We start from the raw sequence: 23,938 nt of genomic DNA, 5'->3' as shown, positions 1-23,938 counted from the left end.
ACTGCCTGTGGGTGCTCATCCTCTGAGAGCTGCTGAGCTTTCTGCAAAATCTTTCCTTTCTGCAGGGACCCAAACCAAATCCTTCACAGAAAATCCTGATCCTTCCATGTGCACTCTGCATTTCCCAGATGTTGCTTTGTTTTGCTCCTTGTGCTCAGGGTCCCCTGCACAGCCCGTGTGGCAGAGCCGGTGCCTGTCCTGCCGCAGTGTCCAAAGGCGGCCCCCCCGGCGGGCAGGGCCGGCAGCTCCCCGGGGCCGGGCAGCGGCCGGGGCGTCCCGCAGCCTCCTGGGGGCCGGGGGCCACTGCCGGCACTGCCCGGGGCTGGTGGGGTCAGGCAGCGCCCGGCACTGAGCCCCGGCTGCCCCACAGCCCCGGCCCGGCCCCGCAGCTCCCCACAGGCCCCCAGCCCTGCTCCCGGTCCCGCACCTCTGCGCCTGCTGCTGCCGCTGCCCAGCGCAGAGAAACCCCTGACATCCTGACCTCCTGCTTTTCCTCTCCTGAAAACTGGGAATTCAAAGTATCAGCTGGCAAATTGTCAGGATAAGACCCTGCTGAAAAACATCCCAATCGTGAATATTTTTCTCTTCCTCCTCTTTGCCATCACCCTTTTTCTTACCACATTGATTCCTCCTGCTGCTTCTTGCCTGAACCATATTGCTGCACACTCCCCTTCACCCGATCCCTTCCCAGCACACCAACACCATCCATCCCCTGTTGTCCAAATCCCTTCTCCCCTTCCCTTATTGCCCCCCCGGGTGTCCATGTCCTTAATTACCTCTGGGGGAATGTGCAAACTACCTCAGCATTCTCCCAAGGGACCCTTCAGAGACATTTTGGGGTCATCATCCCTTTGGCCAGGATCCCTCCCTGGCTTTCCCTTTTCTCCCCTCCATGGGTGCCCTGCCATGTTCACTCCCCGAAGATCCCAGGGCACTCACTGATGAGATTTTCAGTGCTCTCTCCCTGCTGACTCTTCACAGACCCCCTGATGTGTCACTCGTCTGTCTCCTGGTCACTCCCGGGTCCCCAATCAATCCCCGGTGCCGCCGCCAGCCAAGGGAGCCGATCACCCAAAGTGGGTGAGGCACCTTCAGCTGCACTCCCTGCCCCAGGGTGTGCGGGAAAATTGACATCACCAGAGGATTCTGTCCACAAAGCAGACAGAGAAGTCCTGTGAAACTTAATTTCATTCCTAAAAATGGGAGAGGCCATGGGACATTCCCCATGGGATCTCTCCAGTTGTTGGAGGACACAGCCTCCTTTTCATCCTAATTCTCCTGGCCACATCTCCCTCTGCTTTCCCCATTGGCTGAAGCACTTGAGAGCTACAGACTTCCCAATCCACCTACTACATACTCCCTTAATATGCTCCCTGCTTTTATATAGCAAATGATATTCATGGCTCTGCTAAGTCTTTTTTGTTCTTCTGGAAGTTCATGAATAGAGCAGGACCTTGGCTGAGCAGCAGTCTATGTCATCAATTAATAACATTTTCTGAAACCGATTCCTTCTCCTGTCACTCCCTTGTTTACAGCTCCCTGGCCCTCTGAGCCTTCCCCACCTTGACCCCACCTGCGTCCCCCCTCAGCCCCATCGCCCCCGCGAGGGGAATTTGGGGAGGTGGGAGTGGGGCAGCGCCAAGGTCGGGCCCCCCGCGCTGTCCTGGCGGGAGCGGCTGCAGTGGGGACCGAGTGCGGGCGGGAGCGGCCGAGAGCCCAGCGCTGCCCCAGCCCGACCTGCCCCAGCTCCATCCCTGCCCCTCGGCTGGGATGCTGTGGGTCTGGGGGGAAGAGGGAGCCGGCAGTGGGTGCTGGGCCTGGGGGCAGGAGGAGAAGGGAAGGAGAAGCAGGCTTGAGGAACACAATGGTCAAACGATGTAGGTGGTAGGAGAGGGTGGGATTGTGCAGGAGAAGGAGGAATAGCAGGAGGAAGAGGAGTGTGAGGAAGAGGAGAGACACAGGAGGAAGAGGAGGAGCAGAAGGAGGAAGCAGCAGAAGGTTCCACCCCTCCCTGTATCTGCAGCCTCCCCCCAGCCCCAGGAGCGTTTCTCCCCCAGCATGCAGCAGGTGACTGTGGAGGGGGATCCAGGATTTTCCCAGGGTGAATCTTGGTGTTTCTGAGCTTTCTTGGACTAAATATTGGTGCTTTGGTTTTATGTGGCAGCTAAATCTTTATGTTTTGGAGGAGGTTTTTGCTGACTTGTGATGTTTGGGGAGTTTTTGATCTGTGTCTTGGAATTTTGTAGGATTTTTGGGCTAAATCTTGGTGTTTTGGAGGTTCTTACAGACATAAGATTCCCAATGACTTCCTGAGATGAACTGGAGCAAGGAGGAACCTCGAGTCCAAGGTGCTCTCCTCTTGTTTTTTTCCCCAAACCAGGATTTTTCATTCCCTGGGCGTGGCTGGATGGAGGAGGAGGAAAAGCCCCGGAGATGCTGCAGGAGGAGGAGCTGCAAACCCAGCCCAGGGAGCTGCGGGGAGGAAAGAGCCCCCCTGAGCCAGGAAGGCGGGCGGAGATCCAGCCGGAGCTCGGAGCTGGTGGAGAAGCCTCATGGCAGGGAGAAGCCCCACAAGTGCTTGGAATGTGGGAAGGGTTTCAGTCGGAGCTCCCACCTGATCGAGCACCAGAGGATCCACACTGGGGAGAGGCCCTACGAGTGTGGGGAGTGTGGGAAGAGGTTTCAGAGAAGCTCCCATCTCCTCGTACATGAGCGGAGTCACACAGAGGAGAGGCCCTTCCGCTGCCCCGACTGCGGGGAGGGCTTCAAGCACAACTCCAACCTCACCGTGCACCGGCGCATCCACACTGGGGAGAGGCCCTACGAGTGTGGGAAGTGTGGGAAGGGTTTCAGACACATGTCTGGCCTGATGGTGCACCAGGTGATCCACACTGGGGAACGGCCCTATGAGTGCTTGGAATGTGGGAAGAGCTTTGGGTGGAGCTCAGCCCTGAGAACACACCAGCGCATCCACACCGGGAAGAGGCCCTACGAGTGTCCCCAGTGTGGGAAGAGGTTTCAGAGAAGCTCCCATCTCCTCCTACATGAGCGGATTCACACAGAGGAGAGGCCCTTCCGCTGCCCCGACTGCGGGAAGGGCTTCAACCGCAACTCCAACCTCACCGTGCACCGGCGCATCCACACCGGGGAGAGGCCCTACGAGTGTGGGGAGTGTGGGAAGAGCTTCTCACAGAGCTCTCACTTGACCCAGCACCAACGGAGGCACCAGTAAGGGAAGCCCTGTGAGTGCCCTGAGTGAGGGAAGAGCTTGGAGTGAGCAAAGAGAGTGAGGGAAGAGCTTGGAGTGAGGGAAGAGAGTGAGGGAAGAGCTTGGTGCGCTGCTCCAGCTCCATCCCCCATGGGAGGATCCGGGCTGGATGATCCCCAGTGACCCCCGTGGGGCAGAGCCCTGCTGATCCGTGGTCCTGGTGATCCCTGTTGGGTGTGGGGAAGGTGTTGGCTTCTTCTCCTTGTGCTGCTGTGATTTGGGTTGGTTCCCATGGATGGGGGATGGGAGGTGAGTGGGGGGTCCTGGCGCACTGCGGGGGGCTCATGGCTCGGGGGGTCCCAGCGCTTTGGGGGAGTCAGGGAAGGGGGGAAGCAGTGAATGGAGGGTCCCAGTAAATTGGGGGGGGCACTGATGATAACAGGGGGTCCTGGGAGACAACGGGGGGGAAAGGACCAAACCCTAAGGGGCTCCCCTAGTGCTGGTTAACCTCCCGTGCCCCCCCAGCCCTTGGGGTCCCCACAGTCCCTGCACTGTTCCTGGGGGTCCCGCGGCTCTGGGGGGGTCAAAGCGGAGGGGATGGAACCTCCGTCATGGATGGGGGCACAAAGGGGGTCCGGGCCCAGTGCTCAGCGGGGTCAGTGCACGAGGGGGGTCCGGTCCCTGTCCCGGTGCACGGGGGTGGTTCTGCCTGGGGGGTCCCGGTGCTTGTGGGGTTCCCAGGGTTCTAGGGGGGTCCGGTCCCTATCCCGGTGCTTGGTGGGGGGGGGGGTAGTGCCCAGGGGGCTCCCACTGCTCGGTAATTGGGGGGGTGTCAGAATCCAGGACATCCCTCTGGCTGCCTGGATGGCTCCAGACCCTGGCAGGGGCCTCGGAGACCTTGGCATGGTGTCAAGAACACCGGTGGCTGTGGTTTTAGCCCCTGGAGAAAATTGCCAACTTTGTATGAGGAATTACAAGGCACAAGGGTTTGAGTAGCGTGGTAGGTGAATTAACACAGGGTGGAAAAGTAGAATTTTAACACTTTAAAATACGGGGTTCAATGGGACAAGGTGGAGGGATCTGGGTGTGTCCTGACCTTCTTCTCCTTCTTTTTGCCCTCCATGTCTTGCTGTGATGGTGACACTTTTCTGTTGGTTGAAGGTAGAGACACACTGTCCAACATAAATGATAGATATTGGCACGTTACTGTAAACACAGTACAGGTAGTTTTTAGTGTAGAAGGCAAACAGCGCCCTGAGGGCAGGGAGACTGCCACAGACCGACCTGCTAGACAGAGCTCAGCAGAGCGGACAAAGCTGTTAGAGAAAAGGGAAAATAAACGGCCCTGAGAAGCAAAGCTCCGCATCTCGACTCCTTCTCTGCCCGTGCGGGCTGGGAGAAAAGGACTTTTCACAATCTCGGGGTCATCTCGACCCCCAGAAAACCGAGAGGGGGTCTCCACTCGTCCCAGTGCCCAGGGAGGGGGGTCAGTGCTCGAGGGGGGTTCGGGGGCACTGAAGGGGGTGCGGGTGTGGTTTTTGGGGGTCCCAGCGCCCCCCGGGGCAGGGTCAGTGCTCAGCAGCGGGGGCTGCCTGGGGACCCCCCAAATCACAGCCGGGTCTCCTGCAAGGCACTGAGGGGAGGCTCGTTCACCCCCCCGCCCCCACCAGCGTCACCACACACCTTCCCAAAGTGTCCCCAAGTGCTCCCAAAGTGCCCTCAGAATGTCCCCGAGTCTCTGCCGAGGTGACACCGGCCTGATGACAGCCCAGTGGTGATGTTGCTCTGTGCACAGCAGCCTTGGGATGTCCTCCATGGCTCTTTGGCACCGCTCGGCCACTGCACAGCCACCGTGGCCAGGAGAGGGACAGAAGAAGAGGGTGTTGATGTCCCCAGGTGTCCCCAGCAGGTGACGCGTGGCCAGGCGGGCACTGGCCTCCCACAGCTGCTCAGCCTCGGCTGGTGTGGCCACCAAGGCCACACGGAAATCAGGACACCTCTGTTGTCCCCTCCAGGGCAGCCTCGATGTCCCTGAGCCGGCGCTGCAGCTCCCGGGGGAACGCGGTGGCTTTGCCACACGCGGCCACCAAGTCCCCCAGCAGCCCCAGGTACAGTTCCAGCCGCTGTCCCCTCCCGGTGGCCGCATCCCTGCAAGCGTCGCGGAGCTCAGTGACCGCCTTGGCCAGCTGGGCCCAGCTGTCCATGAGCCTGTCCAGCACACGCCTGGCGCTGGCCAGGGCTCTCACACAGGCCCAGGTGGTCCCTGGGGTATCCCCGAGGTTGGCCGGGGTCCAGCCCAGGGAGGGGACAGGGCGGTGGCCCAGGGAGGGGACACGGTAGTGGCGCAGGGCGTCCTGGAGGTGAAAGATCAAGGTCCCCACAGCCACCCGCAGGAACTCTGGGGACACGGCCAGCAGCACGTCCCTGTGCAGCCTGGCCACGGTGGCCATCAGTTCTCTCAGGGTGGCCACCAGCTCGCCCAGTGTGGCCACCACGGCCACCATCACCTCCAGCAGCTGGTGGGGGGACAGCTGGGGAGGGGACAGGAGAGGTGTCAGGGGCCTGGTGGCACTTGTGGCCTCCTACAGTGGCCCCTGTGCCCTCCTGTGGTCCTGTTTGTCCCCTCCCTGGAGGGCTCTGCTGTCCCCTCTGTCCCTTTTGTCACCCCCTCGTCTCCCACTGTCCCCCCCCCCCGTTCCCTCCTACAACCCTCTGTCCCCTCCACCCCTCTGCCACCCCCGTGTTCCCCTGTCCCCTCTGCCACCCCTCTGCCCCCTCCCCGCCGTGTCCCCCCTGTCCCCTCCCGCCCCCCTGCTGGGATTGTCGCACTTCGCGGGGCTCGATGGCCGCTGGGGACACTCCGGGGAGGGGACACGGCCGGGGACAGTTGGGGACACGTGGGAACGCGGCGGGGCCGGAGAGGGGAAACAGGAAGAGGTGACGTCATCACCCCAGCCCTGCCCCACCTTTGGCTGCTTTTGGGGGCTCCTGAGGAGATTTTGGGGGGTCCTAGGTGAGTTTTGGGGTTCCCAGGTGAGGGTTTTGGGAGGTCCCAGGTGAAATTTTGGGGTCCCAGGTGAGGTTTTGGGGTCCCAGGTGAAGTTTGGGGGGTCCCAGATGAGAAATACCCAAGGATTTGGGGTTTCCCAGCTGCCCAGGTGAAGTTTGGTGGGTCCCAGCTGAGAATTCCCAAGGATTTGGGGTTTCCCACCTGCCCAGGTGAGGTCTAGGGGTCCTAGGAGAAGTTTGGGGGTCTGAGGTGAGAATTTGGGGGGTTCCAGGTGAGGTTTGGGAGTCCCAGGTGAGGTTTGTGGGGTCCTGAGAAGATTTCAGAGGGGTGCAGGGGAGCTTTAGGGGGTCCCAGGTGAGAATTCCCAAAGATTTGGGGGTTGCCAGGTGAAAACAGCGTGGGGGGGCCGAGGGGGGAGGGGCTGGGGAGGTTTCGGGGTGTGTCCCATGGGTGGGGGAGGGGCAGTGAGGGAGGGTCCGGGGGAATTTAGGGGGGTGGGAGCAGCAGGACGAACCCCCAAACACTGACCATGCCCTCTTTAGACCCCGCCCCGTGTTTTGGCCCTGCCCCTTTGCTGCTGGACACGCCCACCGGGCGCCCTGCCCCCTCAGGCTCCGCCCCTCCCAGTTCCAGCTCCGGGTTCTGGCCCCGCCCCCTCCTGAAGCCCCCCCAAATGAGCCTTGGCCCCGCCCCCAGATAGATTTTTATCAATGGAAACCAAAAATCGACACAAATCGACCCAAAAATTCAAACCCAGGGGAGTGGGGGAGCAGGACCACACCTGTAATGTCACGGGGGAGGGGCCAGGTGGGATTTTGGGGGGCTCTAGGTGGGTTTTTGGGGGGTCCAAATGAGTTTGGGGAGTGCCAGATGTTCCTGGGTGGGTCCAAGTGGGTTTTGGGGGAGTCCTGGTTGGTTTTGGAGGTCCCAGGTGGATTTAGAGGGGGATCCGGGTGAGTTTTAGCGGGATCCCAGTGAGTTCTGGGGGGCCCAGTGAGTTTGGGGGGGCGAGTCCAGCTCTCCCTGGGTGGGTCCAGGTGGGTTTTGGGTGGGTCCAGGTGGTTTTGTGCAGTCCCAGGTGTTATTTAGGGGGATCCAGGTGTTCCTGGGGGGTCCTGCTGTGTTCAGGAGGCATCCAGGTGTTCCTGGAGTGTGGTAGATAGGGACAGGCGAACGGAAGATCTCGGGATGTGACGGAAAGAAAGACCCTTCCTCCTTCTCCCTGCTTCACATTATCTATTAACCCCAGAGCATGTAACCACACCTAACCCAGTAGTTTTCCACTCCCGACTAACCCTAGGGACCCTACAACCCCCCTCTGACGTAGCAAAGTCCCCCAAGACTATTTAAACCCATGAGATAAGATAATAAATGCTTTCGACCGTCAACCACATTGGTGTCTGCGTGTGTCGCTAGTCCGAGTAGCCCGGACAGGCCGGGCTGCCGTGCTGTCGTCTTGCAACCAGGTCGCCGTTGTCTCTCATAAAGGCAACATATCTGGTGCCGAAACCCGGGAAGAGAAATTCGCTCGGGTAGCGGGATTCGCCTGGACAAGGGCAGCGGCCAGAGCGGTCAGACCGTATCTTGGCGCAGGGAGACGTCCCAGGACCCACGAGCGTCGTGGAAAGCATTGCCAGGGTCGTAAGTGTGATTTATAAGCAATGGGGTATCGAGTGTAAGCTCAAGGACTTTTATCTTGCCATAGCAAGGCTGCTTGAGCTTGGGGCGACTGAATGCCCAGTGGATGCTGCGCATCCGGGAATATGGGAAAAATGCACAGCCAGCTGGCCGAGGACACAAAATCCTCAGGCAGTGGCAAAAGCCTTAAAGCGTTGGGCAAAGTAGAGAAAGCCCCGCACAGAGCAATAAAAGAGCAGGAGACGTGGAGCGCGGCGCATACGTGTTTATTAGTTAGACCCGGGCTCGGGGTGGGTGCTGGAGCGCAGACCGTCCCTGAGGACGATCCGCCCGGTAGCGAGGACCCGGGGGGGCCCGGCGCGTCACCTCCTTCCCCAGATCAGAGCCCAATCCCTGCTGCGGAAACCCCTCAAAAAACCACGGCTTCCCCGTCCGTCCCGCCACCGCCGGTCCGCGACCCGTTGCCGGAGGTGCAGCAGTGCACGGAATGCTTTCGGCGAGGGCTGGCAGGGGAAACCAGAGGTGCAGAAACCGCGGCTCGGGAAGAGACCCTACCCACGCCGCCACCTCACCTCTTTGAAAATGGCGCTGGCCGCCAAGGAGAGGGGTGGGGCGCAGGTGGTCTCGGCGCGAAAAGCCGGGAGCCGCGCGGTTTCAGGGACGCGCGTGCGCAGGAGAAAGAGGAGGAGAGCAGCAGAGGGCAGAGAGCCAATCGGCAGCTGTGCCTGAGGCTGCTACCATTTAAGGGAGAAACCACCCCCTGCATAAGGCAGGGCAAGCCTGGGAGGCGGGAGCGGTTCCACCCCCGTGGGGAGGAGCGAGCTCGGAGCCGGACAGAAAGGCACCACGCCCCGGAAGTGCGCCGGCATTCGACTTCCGACTCAGAGTCCGGCAGCAGCTCCACCAGCTCGGAAGAGCTGCCGGGAGCTGGCTGGAACTCCGAGACAGGGAAAACAGAGCCAACGCAATTTAAGACAAAACCAAGTAAAGCTCTAAGCCGCTCCGGAAAACAATTACGATACAAACCAGCCCAGTTTACCGACTGGGAAGAAATAAAAATAGCCTGTGCTGAATGGTCCCCAGCGGCTGCCATACAAGCCTTCTCGGTGAGGCTCACCGGCCCGGAGGGGAACCAACAAAGGGTATATACCCCGATAAACCCAAAAGATGTACAGTCAATTGTCAAAGCCATTGCGGAAAAAGGAATCAATTCGGCCATAGTCTCCACTTCAATCGATGGTCTTTTTAGTAATGACGACCTGCTTCCCTTTGATATCGAGCGAATAGGTCGCATGATACTTGATGGTGCGGGAATGATTGTGTTCAGACAGGAATGGGAGGATAATTGTAGGAAGCAATTAGCCCAAGCATCTGGCGCGAGGCAACCACTGCACAGATCGAGCTTATCCAGACTAATAGGAAAGCATGATGATATGATCACGCCGCAGAAACAAGCCACGCAGATGCAGGCTGAGGAGGTCAGGGCGACCACTCGGGCTGCCAGGGAGGCTATCCGCGCAGCCTCTCGAGTCGTGGCTAAGCCGGCGCCGTGGTCCACCGTGAGGCAGGCAGAGAGCGAAAGCTTCACGCAGTTTGTGGACCGCCTGCAGGCAGCGATAGACTCCTCTACCCTGCTGGCAGAGGCAAAGGGCCCCATGGTAGCTGACTGCCTGCGCCAGCAGTGCAACTCTGTCATCAAGGATATCTTACGTTCCCTGCCAGCCGGAGCTAGCCTGGCTGACATGATCAGACATGTAGTAAGGGAAGAGCACCTGACGTCCATTCAGGCGGCCGTCCACACCCTGACCAGTGCCATGGCGTGCTTCAAGTGTGGTGAGGCAGGTCACATCGTGGTGAGCTGCCCACAGCCGGCACGGCAGCCCGCCATGGCGTCTCCACCCCAAACACGCCCGCGGGGATCGTGTTAAAGCTGCGGGAGGAAAGGGCCACTGCCACACACTCACTGCTGCCAATAAAACTGACCTTCAGAACGAAACTAATGGAAAAGCTGTGAGTTTTGTTTGCAGGACACGCTTGTGGACCGTCCCCGTGACGCATACACCCCTGCTCCGGAGGGAGATAACGGACCACCAAACCGCCAGACAAAACCCGAGAGTCCCACGCCGGTGAGACCCAGACATGCACAGTGTCTCTGTGCGATTTTGCTGTTGGGGCTTGTGGCAAGGGGGCAAGCCAACCCAGGCCACTACCCTCATTCGCCATTTAGGTGGGTCATGCAACATCTTTCAAGTGACAAGGTGTTCAAAGAGGTCACCACAGCGAACACCCCATCCTTCGTGTTCCACATAGCTGACCTGTTTAGAAGCTACCTTTCTAACCCTAAGCGAAACCAAACCGAACCTAACTAACTCCTGTTGGCTTTGCTATGATATTAAACCCCCTTTCTACTAAGGCATTGTTTTAGACACCCCCTTCAGTTACTCCACAGCCAGTGCCCCCCACCAGTGCAGATGGGACACTCCCCGCAGAGGAATCACCCTGAGTCAAATCACAGGACAGGGCAGATGTTTTGGCAATGCAACCTTAGCAAAGCAGAAAGGCAACTTCTGCACTAAAGTTGTCAAGCCCAACAGAAAAACCAATAAGTGGGTGGTCCCATCCGCATCTGGGATGTGGGTTTGCCAGAGATCCGGAGTGAGTCCTTGTGTGTTCCTTGCCAAATTTAATGACTCTATCGATTTCTGTGTTCAAGTTCTGATTGTTCCTAGGGTCCTGTACCACTCAGACGAAGAGATATACCACCTTCTCGAGGAACCTGACAGACTCCACAAAAGAGAAATGATCACAGGTATAACCATCGCAATGCTGCTCGGCCTGGGAGCAGCTGGCAAAGCCACGGGTGTCTCAACCATCGCAACCCAGCAGCACGGACGCTCTCAGCTGCAAATGACCATCGACGAAGACCTGCAGAGGATCGAGAAATCCATCTCCTATCTAGAGAAATCAGTCTCTTCGCTTTCAGAAGTGGTTTTACAAAATAGGCGAGGACTGGACCTTTTGTTCATGCAGCAGGGAGGATTGTGTGCAGCCTTGAAAGAGGAGTGCTGCTTTTATGCAGATCATACGGGAGTCGTTAAAGACTCCATGGCAGAACTCCGAGATAGACTGGCTCAGAGAAAGAGGACAGGGAAACCCAACAGAGCTGGTTTGAATCCTGGTTCAATCAATCACCTTGGCTCACCACTTTAATTTCCGCCCTGGTAGGTCCACTGGCAATACTGCTTTTGGCTGTTACCATAGGACCATGCCTGCTGAACAAACTAGTCTCGTTTGTTCAGGCCCATCTAGAACGGGCGAACATTTTGTTCATAGGCCACCAACAAATGCTGTAAACCAAAAACTGCAAACACAGTCAGTCGCAAAAGCCTTCAAGACTTGCCTTGAAAAAATTACCCAGATTTACCAAACCACCCTTTCCTTAACAAGTTACAAGTTTGTACCTCACTCCAGTGCCTATATCTACAACTACCTCATTTTATTTATGATAAGGGGAGGGGAGATGTAGTAGTAGGGACAGGCGAACGGAAGATCTCGGGATGTGACGGAAAGAGAGACCCTTCCCCCTTCTCCCTGCTTCACGTTATCTATTAACCCCAGAGCATGTAACCACACCTAACCCAGTAGTTTTCCACTCCCGACTAACCCTAGAGACCCTACCAAACCCCCCTCTGATGTAGCAAAGTCCCCCAAGACTATTTAAACCCATGAGATAAGGTAATAAAGGCTTTTCGACCGTCCACCAAATTGGTGTCTGCGTGCGTCGTTAGCCCGAGTGGTCCGGACAGGCCGGGCCGCCGTGCTGTCTTCTTGCAACCAGGTCGCCGTTGTCTTTCATAAAGGCAACACAGCAATGTTCCCCACAATTATTTACTGCCTCAAGTTCTTTGTGAGGGTAAACTTGGTTAATGTGAGGAGTTTCCTTCTCCTCTGTTTCTTTTAGTTTGTTGGTGAGCTTTGCATTTTTAATCTGTTCCTCTTTAAGGGCAGCTTATAATAAATTACTTTTATTATTTCTTCATCTAATTGTTTTTGCAAAATTTCAGCTAGGTTTTGAAGGGAGTCTGTTATTGCATTTTCCTCACTTCTTCTCTCGAAGCGAGTTTCTACAGCTGCCATAAGACAAACTCCCAAAACTGAGCATAAGATGGTTTTATTTCTGCCCAGTTAAAATTTTGTATCATGTTGTAAAGAACATATTCTATAAACCACATTATCCAAATTAAACCAATTACTTTGTGTCCATTCCTCCCCTCCCAGAGAAGGTTTGGCATTGTATTTAGCTAGTAAAGCATAAAATTCATCTTTAGCTTTAACATTAAGATTATTACTCATTTTGTGAAGGGACCAAAACCACGGCAGGGAGGTACAAACTTAAGTTAGCAAAGCACACGGCCGTCGCTGTGCCACCCTTCGCTTCCCTGGGTGGGTAAAGAGACAAAATCTGCCTGGGAGGCTCTGCTTAGTTTCTTCAAGTTGTCCCTTCCTTCCCAGACAGTGCAAACATACACATAAAACAACACAGTGCCCCGCCTTTTGCCCTAAGAGATCTTTTGCAATTTCTGAAGACAGTGTGGGTGCTTTTTCGCCAAGGCAATGTGCAGTCTGCGGGAAATTCGAATCTCCCCCCTTGCTTTCTAGACCATGCTCAGTTTTTTGGGCTGGCAGGCGAGGTGCGGCTGGAGAGAAACGTCCTTCCCCTGTTACAGACTACACAGAACCTGCACCCTTCTGCCTAGACAGAAATCCTGTCCGTGACGCCAATTTAATGTCACGATCTGCTTATAGCGGGGTGTCGTGATGGTTCGTTAGCCGATCCCAAAGTGCAAAAGACAAACAGCAGGGGACAATCAGTTTAATCACAACAGATGCACCTTTATTAAGGGCCAAAAACAATAAATGCGATAGTGGGGTCAGAAAAGAAATATAAAAGGATAGAGAGAGAGAGAGAGAAGGGGGGAATGGGAATAGCTACCAACACAGGCGAGGTCCTCAGTGGTCCGGATGATGGGGATCCGTCTTGTTGTGTTGGGGAGAGTCTCCGAAATCCTACCCAACCCAGGGGTCCAGTTATAGTCCACAGAAGGAGAAGGGGGGAACATGCAGAACAATGGGAGTCTATTGAAATTGCTATGGGGGGAACAGGTGTATCTACAGAAAATCATCCAGGCTGAACAAACACAATAATGAATAAGTCCATTGAAGTTACTGGAGAAGAACAGGTCATGTCATTTCCCCCCACCCCACTCTCTGTGGTAGGGGTCTCAGTCTCAGTCCTTGGGGAGAGGGTTCTTGATCTCCGTCTATCATGGTGGTAACGAGGCAGATGAGGGGTCTTCAGTGAGAGACCACCAGAGTCACCCCAACAGTTCATTCAGCTTAAAGGTGGAGAGTGAAGCAGGAATTGCAGAGGGCCGCTCTGTGCTGGGTCCACGCTGGGTCTTCGCCAAGCCCTTGCCAACTTCTTGCCAAGTTCTTGCCGGGCCTCATTCGGAACGGAACGTAACGGTACAGCGGCTGCACCTGCACTGTTGCCTTCTCCAAGCCGGAACTGCAGTGGGGGAAGGGAGTTCCTTCTCATGGCAATTGGCAGGCAAATGAGTGAGGGTCTTCAGACGGCCTCTTACAAGGAGCAAGGAGGTTTTTGCTGCAATAGCCAAGTCTTGTAGTGCTGCCTTAAGTAAGGTGTTAGCTTGGTCACAGGGTTTCTGTAAATCCCCTTCTCCAGCCAGATGTTGGACTGTAAAATCTGGCCTATTTGCATCTTGTGCATAGATGTCTGATAAAGTTTTAAATTGTCTCTTCCAATGCCTTTCCCATAGCATATATTCTGCTGGGGAAAGAAGGCAGTGGGCAATGTTTTTAAGATTGTGAGGTACCAAAATATGTGCTGAAAAGAGAGCTCTCAGGAAATTTCTAAAAAGATGTGAACCCCTCCCATGTTCTTTGGCTATATTTCATAGTTGGACCAGTTCTTTATTTGTGTTAGGTTCCCACGTTGTTTTAGTGGTGGCCCCACCTCTTTTCCCCTTTATATAAATTGCTGGGAATTCAGAAATTCTCTGAGCTAGTTCCCAATCCCCTGCCCGAGTCACTTCCATTTTGATTAGAGCCCATGGATCAGTGTCCCCTGTGTCACTATCGGACTCGCTGTGCTCAGAGGAGGAGTGAGAGCGAGCAGGAGGTGCACTACGCTTTGTTGGGCGTGTTGGAGCGAGGGTTGGCAGGGGTGTGGGGGGCTGGACAGAGTGTGAGGGGGCAGCTGGCTGGGCTTGGCTAGAGGGAGGCAGCAGTGGAGCGGCAATGGCAGCGCCACTGTGGCACAGCCTGCGCAGGGCTGAGGTGCGTGGGGAAGTGGGGTGCCCCCGTGGGGGTCTCGGAGGTGCCGCTCGGGGGGCGCTGAGGGTGGGTGGGTGGGTGCAGCGCTTGGGGATGAGGGCAAGGGAGGAGCGGGGCAGAGGAGGCGGTGGGGCTGGGGGAGCTGCTGCCATCACGGCGGGGCTGCGGCGGGCAGGCAGGCAGGGATGGGAGCGGGCTGGGGAGAGCCGCAGCGGGGCTGGGAGGCACGGCTGCAGGGCTGGGGGAGTCACGGGGGCTGCGCGGAGGTTTTGGGGTGAGGCAGGGCGTTCCCGATGGAAACCGACACAGGTACAGCCCAACACTGAGCGGGGCACGGGGCGCGCAGCGCGCCGCGTGTTGCGGGACCGCGGAGCGGAATCCGCGCTCGCCGCGTCCGAGGGGGAGCGAGGGATGGGTGGGCTCCACGGACCCCGCGGGTGGGTGGGGTGGTACAATGTCTGTGTTCCCCGTCCCAGGGACTGAGAGAGGAATGTTATCTGGCAAATTAGCATTTGAAGGGATAGTGTCTGTTGAGAAAGATAAGGGTGGAATTTCCTCAGCAGAAGGAAGCTGCAGAGAATTTGTCTTTTCGACTGCTTTAGTAATTGAGAGAAATAGAGGTAGAAACTCTGTTACAGAAAAGTTTTCACCAGTTTGGAAAGCGTATATTCTTGTCCCTACTGTGTCCCCAAAAGAATCTAAACCGATAGTGTGTGTGTTAGTGTCTGGAAACTGGGAAATAATCTATTCTATAAATTTTTTCGAGTTAGTTTTTGAAATATTGCCTTTAGAGAAAGAAAAGCTGTTAGCAGACAAGATTTCTAGGATTTATAAATATAAGTCTCTCTCATTCTGGGATATTTTTAATTTACTAGATTTTGATCCCATTTCAGTATCGTTCTCTTCCCCCCACTCCCCCACCCCCCCCTCACCAGTAAAAAGAAAAAAAAAAAAAAAAGGACCCAAGATAAAAGTGCATAAAAAGGCTGTTTTAAACTTGTACTTCTTCAGCCGAATGTGGGTCACGGACTGCTGGGTGGGTGGTCTGCTGTCCAACTCCTGAGGACCTCGTCCCACATAGTGATATGCAAATTCGTTGGACACCTCTTCAGGAAACTTCTCCTATAACAGAGAAGTTACCTTCAAGCGGTCATAGCTGGCCGAGGCAGTGACAATTCATGAGGAATGCTGCTCTCAGCGGTGCCAGGATGCCAGTGCTCCCTTCGGGTGGCCACGTAATGCAACCTGGGGTCCCAGGGGTCCGTCCAAGCCCGGCTGACGTGGGTGTCCGGATAGCGCTGCGCTGTCAGGCTCAGCCTGTCTGGGTCCCTCGGCTCAGCTCCCAGCCACAGGCAACTTAGCGAGCACCTCTGGGGTGATTTCAGCTCTGTGAGTTCAGCTCTTGGTGATTTCGCTCTGTGCTCACAAGTGCCTCTGGCAGACACACAGGGACAGAGAGAGGAAAAGGCTGTATGCGGTTCCACAGCGATGTCCTTTATTGCCAGCTCCTCTGAAGGGATGCAGCGACAGCTCTTCTGCAAACTGGGCAGAAATGGGCGTTTCTATGGGGTACTGGGGTGTTGGAAATTGTCCAGTTGCCAGGTTTGAGGAGAATATGACCTATAGCCTTACAGAGAGATAAGAAGGGTCTGAATGCAGAAGAGGGGCTTCTTTGGTCCAGTCACCGTGACTTAGGCATTTCTTATCTTAGGTGAGTGACCGCCAGGGAGGCCTTGCAGGGCCTCTGACTGCTACAGTGACATTGCAGAACCTCATGGAACCATGGGTCAGTTGTGACAATGCGGGTCCAAGGACACCACGGTGACACTACAGAACCACAGTGAACCAAGGGGCCATTGTGACACTGTGCTGCCTCATGGAATCAAGGAGACCATTGTGAACTCGGTGACCCCAAGGAACCAAGGGTCCATGGTGACCTTGTGCAGCCGCAGCGTCACAGAGGAGCTGTTGTGACACAGCGAGGGCACACGGAGCCCAGGGGCCATTGTGACACATCAGGGCTTTGTGGAACCACGAAGCCATTGTGACATTGCAAGGCCTCATGGAAGCACGGGGCCATTGTGACACTGCAGAAGCAAGGGGAACATTGTGACACTCCAGGGCCTCATGGAACCAAGGAGACCATTGTGACACTGTGGGGTCCATGGAACCAAGGGAACATGGAACAGGTCTGGCTGGCTGGGGCTCCTGGGGACCACCTGACAGGTCTGGCTGACCTTGGCATGTCAAGGGATACTTCTCATCTGCCCCTGAAGCCCTGGGGCTCTGGGCTTTCCTTCCCATGGGAGAGAACTGTCCTTCTCCTCCAGGGAACCAGGGCCGAAATTTGGATTCCTTCAAATTTCCTTATATACGAAGATTGTTCCCAGATGAAATCTGCCAGGTCTGAGACAGATCTGGCTGCCTTGGCCACCCAAGGGCCACCTCTTATCTGCCTTTCAAATACTGCGACCATGTGCTTTTCTTTATTATGGGGAAAAAACATCCACTTCAACTAGGCACCCATGACAAAAATTGGGGATCTGCCTCCAGAATTCCCTATATCCAAGGATAGCTCCCAGAAAACTCATGCCAGGAAACACAATCTGGCTGGCCTTGGCCTCCTGAAGGCTGGCACTCATGTGCCTCTGAAACACTGGGGCTCTGTGCTTTCCTTCCTAATGGAAAGAATTTCCGTCCAGGCACCCATGGTTAAAACCGCGATTCCACTTCCAAAACTCTGTACATGCAAGGATTGCTCCCAAGTGAAATCAGCCAGGACAGACAGGTCTGGCTGCCCTTGGACCCTTGGGGGCTGCCTCTCATCTGCCTTTGAAACACTTGGTCTCGGTGCTTTCCTTCCTATGGAAAAGAACCGTCATTCTTATCTATGCAAAAATGGCCAAAAATGGCATTCCACCTCCAAATAACCTATATCCAAGGGTTGCTTTCAGACAAAAGCTACCAGGACAGAGAGGTCTGGCTGGCCTCAGCCTCTACTGACTACCTTTCATCTGCCCCTCAAACACTGGTGTTACGTCCATTGCTTCCTATGGAAAGAACCATCCTGCTCCTCTGAATGTCCATGTCTGAAATTGGGATTCCACCTCTAAAATTCCCTATATCCAACGGTTGCTCCCAGACAAAATCTGCCAGTACCATCAAGTCTGGCTGGCCTTGGCCTCTGGTGGCTGCCCCTGCCACACTGGGGCTCGGTTCTTTCCTTCCCATGGAGATCCCTGTGACACTGTGGGCACCTCATGGAACCAAGGGGATCATTGTGGCACCACTGGAGCCCATGGAACCAAGGGGCCATGGTGACACTGTGGGGCTTCATGGACCCAGAGACCATTATGACTCTGTGGGGTCTGATGGAACCATGGAGACCATTCCGACCCTTCAGGGCCTGGTGTCACCAAGGGGGCATTGTGACACCTCAGGGCCTCCTGGAAGCAAGGGACCATTGGGACACTGTGGGGCCCCATGGAACCGAGGGAACATGGAATAGGTCTGGGTGGCTTGGCCTGCCAGGGAGCACCTGACAGGTCTGGCTGATGTTGGGATGTCAACGCCTGCCTCTCATCAGCTCCTGGAGCAATGGGGCTCCGTGCTCTCCTTTGTATGGAAAAGAACCGTCTGTCTTTTCAGATGCCCATTGCCAAAACTGACACTCTGCCTAAAAAATTGCCTATATTCAAGGGTATCTCTAAGAACAGAATCTGGCAGCTCTGGCTGGCCTTGTCCTCTGGTGGTGACCTCTCATTTGCCCCTAAAACAGTGGGGCTCTGTTCCTTCATTCCTATGGAAAAGAACTGGTCTTCATGTCCAGGAACCATGGCCAAAATTAGAATTGGCCACTGAGCCCGGCCGGGCTCACGGAACCATCTGCAGCCCCGGGCAGATATTGACTCTGCCAGTGCTGCCATCCTCCCTCCAGTGAGAGAAAAGGACACAGGGCAGGCAACAGAGGAGCAACATGAAGACACCGGGATCAGTGAAGAGGAAGTTGAGTCCCAGATGGGAGGGATGAGGAGATGCCTTGATCTTGGGGTTGAAATCCTCTGCTAAAGCTGTGGAGAAGGATTTCATTGATACATCAGACTCTCTTTTTCCCTATAAGGCATTGAAAAGTATGAGGAGATGACTTGTTTCAGCAAAGGCCTCCATGTAAAAGTAAGCAAAGGTTGAAGTAGCTGAGATCCCATGAGAAGTTTGAACAGAGAAAGAGAGCAGAGTGATGAGACCCTGTGCACCAGAGAGAGAAGAAGACCTCTGTTCCCAGAGATGATTTCAGAAGCAGTTGAAGAGAACCTCTGGTCTTAAACAACTCATCTTTAAACTAATACCCCATAAGCTGACATGGCCCATAAACACAGCTGTGGGAAAAGCTGTGAAAAAATGGCAGGGATTTCACTATTTCACTTTTTCCGAGTGGCTGCTATTCATGGAACTTGAGAACCACAAGAGAACTGTTTCCTTATGGAGAAGCCTCCATAGCAAGAAAAAGAGACTCCTCTCCCTAAGTGAAGTGAAGAAGGACTATTCTAGAGGTGGTAAACTGACTGAAAATTTTAGGTTTTGTCTCCTTACATTGTCAATAAGGAAGAAAAAGTTGTGGCGAGAAGAAGAGTGTTCTGAAAGTTTTGTGCTGATTCTTATTGCTCTTTCTTTTAGTTACTGCTAATAAACTTTTCTTTATGCTGTTTTAAAGTTTTGATCCCACTTTCCCTTTCTCCTTATCCTACCTCACAGCAGGAAATGAGTAACTATATTATTTTGTGTGCACTGGTAATTAGACAGCACTGAACCCACCACACTAATTGATGCATTGGCCAAGAAATCTCAAAATGGTGAACCAAAACCACTACAGAAACTTCCTGATGAACGGCATGAGAGCAGAGGGAAATCAAGGCAGAGCCATGGTTTGTCAGAACTTGTTGATCCTAATGAGCCCCATGGTGCAATTTGGAGCTGAGCCCTGGAACCTCAGGGCCTGAGAGGAGATTGCACAAACCTTTCCAGGAGTTAAAATCAAGAGCAAACACCCAAAATGTCTCAATGCATTAATAGATCCCACTGAGGTCCATCCCCAACAAAGGCTCCTTATGGACTCTTTGGAGGAGAGAACTGGAGACCAGGATGGCACAAAAACCTCTCAGAGACTCAAAATGGCACAAAAACCTCTCAGTGTGGAAAAGAAAATCCAAAGTACGTGAAAAAAGTTGAGTATCTAAAAGTATTAATGAGCTCCACTGAGTGTCAGTACAAAGCTCTCAAGGGACTCGTTAAAGCAGATAATTGGGGCCATGATTGCACAAACCTCACACAGAGTCTGGTTTAAAAGGGAAACACCAAGTACCTTAAAAGAACTGAAGTACCTTGGAGCATTAATGAGCCCCACTGAGTGTTGTTCCTGACAAAGCCTCTCCAGGGACTAATTACAGCAGATAATTGGAGGCCAGGATTGCACAAACCTCTCAGAGACTTCAAGGCCAAAGCTAAAGCCAAAGTCCTTTGAAAAACCTGCAGTCCCTGGGAGCATGAAGGAGCCCCCAGGGCCATTCCTGACCAAGGCTCCCCAGGGACTCCTTCCAGCAGATCCTTGAGGCCACTGGGATGTGGGCTAGGGGGGGATGCTGAGGGCAGGACCAGGGGGTGACAGTGCCCAGCCTGGCTGGGGCTGTGCCAGGAGGCCCCAGGGCCTCAGGACAAGGTGTCTCCTCCCAGCCCTTGGTGGCACAGAGCCTGCTGTGGCCCAGGGCACCAAGACTTGGCTTCTCTTTGTCCCCACCTGTCATCAGCGCCTCCAGTTCTCTGCTCTGCCTGGGGCCTGGGGACACTTTCTCAGTCGTGTCCCTCAGTGGGACCCATTAAAAGTCCAAGAAACTTTGGAGTTGGATTCTGACTTGGAGTTCTGGAGAGGTTTCTGCAGCTCCCTCTCAGGGCCTGATGTTCAGGGCCTGAGCACAAAGCCCCAGAGGGTCATTAAAGTCCTTGTGCTGTGTCTGTGCTGCTGAGCTGGGCCGGGCTCCTGGCACAGAGGGTGATCCTGGTAACCAAGCAGAGCTTCAAAAGCACATTTCTCTTGCTGAGCAGCTCTTCTCCCAGCCCAGCAGGGCTGGGGCACTGCCTGCAGCCAGCCCGGGCACAGCACAGAGGCACAGAGAGCTTCAATCAGTCAGGGCTGGGAAGGGGCTGAGAAGTGCCCGGGGCAGAATCACTGCCAGCCCTTGGCACAGGAACCTCTGGCTGCAGGACAATGCAGCTGCAGCTCCTGGAGAGATCTCCTAAAGCTGGAACATCCCAATGCCCACAGACCCTGTGAGTGCATTCTCTGCTCATCTCCTGTGCAGAGCAGCCAGGGGTGCCCAGGGCTGTCCTGCAGAGCAGGGTCCTGCAGCCCAGGGCGCTGTGCTGGGCCAGGACTCTGCTGCCTGCCAGGGACAGCTCTCAGCCGGCCCTGGAGCTGCTCCCAGCGCTGGCCAGGAGCTGTGGGGGGAAGGAGCCACCCTGAGCAGGGCAGGTGCTGCTGCTGAGAGGGGCTGGGTGGGGCAGGGCTGCTCCCAGCTCCAGACCAGCCTGGGCACAGCTCCGGAGGGCACTTCCCAAAGAAGGTAAGCTTGGGATTGCTGTAAAGGTCAGGAGCTTTCCTGAGAGTGTTTTCAATTTCCTGCTTGGAGCAGGATGGGAAAGCTGGGGTGGTGACAATAAGATTTTTGCTTTTCATATATTTGTAGCTCTGTAAATTACTATTATATAAGTATAAATCTATAATCCTTACTTGACTCTATTAAACACTTATTTGACTCTATAAAACTTCTATTAGTACTCATATTTCTGCAATCCTTGATTGACTTTAGTATCTTTTAGTTTTTCAAACAATATGCTGTCTAAATATATTCCTGAAATACTGGATAGTCATTTTTTCAGGAAGCGGACATTATAATCAGGAAGAAGAACATTTTCATTTTTGACCACAATGTGAGCAGTCATAACAAAAACGTACAAAAAAGCCCTTGGAATTACTCCAATGGATTGAGCCAGGGGTGTGTAACTGGGGTAACTGAATCTCCTATTGGATGTTCCTGTTAAATATCCTAATTATCAACCTTAATGAATTGCTGAAATCAGGGGCAGGGCGTGTTCCATCCCCACTGGGACACCTGAAAGCTTCCAATAAAGGTCTGGTTTTGACTTTATTCTTCCACCACTGTTGCAAGGGACTTTTTCTCTTTTGATTATAGACAACATCGGGATGAGAGAAGCAGAACAGGAATTGCAATCCCAGAATCACAGAACATTCTGAGTTGAAAGGGACACACAGGATCATCAAAGGGATGTTTGAACATTTACAGAGACTCCGGAACTGTGACTTTGGGTGCTCAGTCTCTCTGCTGGGAGCCTCCCAAAGGGCCTTCAGCCACTCCTCAGCCCTGGACAGCAGCAGCATCACCTCTGCAGGGCCCAGCAGGGCTCTCCTGAGCTGCCCTTGCCCAGCTGCACACAGAGCCTGCCCCAGCCAGGGCCCTGCACACAGGCAGGTTTCTGTAGGGCCGGGCCGAGGGCACACAGGGTGGGATGGGCTCTGTGAGCGCTGGCAGGGACAAGGCACCACTCAGGAGGGGATGTCCAGGCCCAGGGAGATGCTCAGGGAAGCAGAGGGGGCTGAACAGGGCAGTGCTGGGGGAACCAGCCCATCCAGCCCCTCACCTGCCCTCAGCCACAGGGAATCCTTTGCCTCTCACATCTCTCAGTGGCAAACTCTGGGTGCAGCAGGAATGCTGGGGATTTCTGACCTCAGAGAGCCAGGAATGGTGTGTGGGTAGGAAAACAATTCCTAAAACAACTCCTGCCATCTATTTCCCTTAGAAGTGTGAGTGCAGATGGTACCAAGGCTTCCTGCAATAGGACTTATTCCCCTGACAAATCCTGAATATCCAGCCTTGTCCCTCTGCCACAGGGCCACAAGCCCCGGGCAGTGGGGCAGGGATGGCTCCTCGAGAGCCCCCATGAACAGGCCTGGCTGCTCCTGGCACACTCAGCCAGCACAGCTGGAGCGCAGGCAGGGACCTGGGTGAAGGTTTTCCCAGAGCAGGAACAAGGGTGGGTGAGTCCCAGCAGGACAGGCTGCAGGGAATGGCCCAGGTATGGCTCCAAGCAGCCTCTCCTGACTTGTCCCTGTCCTTTCTCCATGAACAGGTGCCCATGTGCAGCCACAGCAAATGTCCAACAGCAGCTCCATCAGCCACTTCCTCCTGCTGGCACTGGCAGACACGCGGCAGCTGCAGCTCCTGCACTTCTGCCTCTTCCTGGGCATCTCCCTGGCTGCCCTCCTGGGCAACGGCCTCATCATCAGCGCCGTAGCCTGCGGCCACCACCTGCACACGCCCATGTTCTTCTTCCTGCTCAACCTGGCCCTCAGCGACCTGGGCTCCATCTGCACCACTGTCCCCAAAGCCATGCACAATTCCCTCTGGGACACCAGGAACATCTCCTACACAGGATGTGCGGCACAGGTTTTTTTCCTTCTGTTCTTCATCTCAGCAGAATTTTATCTCCTGACCATCATGTGCTACGACCGCTACGTGTCCATCTGCAAACCCCTGCACTACGGGACCCTCCTGGGCAGCAGAGCTTGTGCCCACATGGCAGCAGCTGCCTGGGCCAGTGCCTTTCTCAATGCTCTACTGCTCACGGCAAATACATTTTCCCTGCCCCTGTGCCATGGCAATAGCCTGGGACAGTTCTTCTGTGAAATCCCACAGATCCTCAAGCTCTCCTGCTCACACTCCAAACTCAGGGAAGTTTGGCTTATTGTCCTATGTGCTCTTCTATATTTTGGCTGTTTTGTGTTCATTGTTTTCTCCTATGTGCAGATCTTCAGGGCTGTGCTGAGGATCCCCTCTGAGCAGGGACGGCACAAAGCCTTTTCCACCTGCCTCCCTCACCTGGCCGTGCTCTCCTTGTACCTCAGCACTATTATGTTTGCTCATCTGAAGCCTCCCTCGATGTCCTCCCATTCCCTGGATCTGGCCCTGTCAGTTCTGTACTCGGTGGTGCCTCCAGCCCTGAACCCCCTCATCTACAGCCTGAGGAACCAGGAGCTCAAGGCTGCAGTGTGGAGACTGATGACTGGATGCCTTCAGGGACATTAAACTGCTGGCCAATCTCTCCAAATTACTTCGAATAAAAGTCATATTTGATACTTCTTGTTGGTTTCATCTTGGAAGTCTTTGTTTTACATTTAATGTTGTCCACAAATAAATGCCATTCCTTGTGCCATTTCTCATTTTGTTTTTCTCCACCTTCCCTGTGGCCACAGACTGTGTCCATGAGGGGCTGCACTCTCAGTGACTTTAAAGGAACTAAAGGATATCCCAGCCAAGTTTTCTTCAGAGATGCCCTTTTGTTGCCTTCTCTGGAGCTGCAGCAGCAATGTCTGTGTGCAGAGCTGGGGCAGATCAGTGCTGGCACAGCAGCTGTGCCCAGGAGCAGCAGCACTTGGTGCTGCCAGTGCTGCTCCCGTGGCCCTGCCCCGCTGCCCTGGTGGCCCTGGTGTTGCTGCAGGGCCTGAGTGCTCTCGGGGCCGGGCACAGTCCTGGGGGTGGCAGTGCCGGGGCTGCAGCAGGGACAGGCCATGGGCAGTGCTGGGGCAGCGCTGACGCCTCAGGCCAGGGCCTGGGGGCTCCAGGCTCCTTGCCCAGGCTCTCTCAAGAACACGGCCA

At 54.9% G+C, this 23,938-nt stretch overlaps 2 protein-coding genes across 2 annotated transcripts in view; both read left to right on the top strand.

Annotated features, from left to right (window-relative positions):
- LOC140681480 (uncharacterized) overlaps positions 1-23,938 on the top strand; it is a 1,248,316-nt gene that overhangs the window by 312,607 nt on the left and 911,771 nt on the right. The window contains 1 exon segment of the mRNA XM_072921322.1: positions 2,560-3,173. Coding sequence (XP_072777423.1) covers positions 2,560-3,173 — 614 coding nt within the window.
- Positions 22,436-23,368, top strand: LOC140681453 (olfactory receptor 14A16-like). Its single transcript, XM_072921284.1, has one exon. The coding sequence runs from the start codon at positions 22,436-22,438 to the stop codon at positions 23,366-23,368; it is 933 nt and encodes a 310-aa protein (XP_072777385.1).

Source organism: Taeniopygia guttata, chromosome 36 (assembly GCF_048771995.1).
Source record: "Taeniopygia guttata chromosome 36, bTaeGut7.mat, whole genome shotgun sequence".
In the NCBI taxonomy this organism is placed as follows: domain Eukaryota; kingdom Metazoa; phylum Chordata; class Aves; order Passeriformes; family Estrildidae; genus Taeniopygia; species Taeniopygia guttata.
This window is presented reverse-complemented; position numbering and strand designations above follow the sequence as displayed.

What these genes read in the sequence shown, in the direction of transcription:
- LOC140681453 (XM_072921284.1), top strand. Translation starts at nt 22,436, where the DNA reads ATGTCCAACAGCAGCTCCATCAGCCACTTCCTCCTGCTGGCACTGGCA.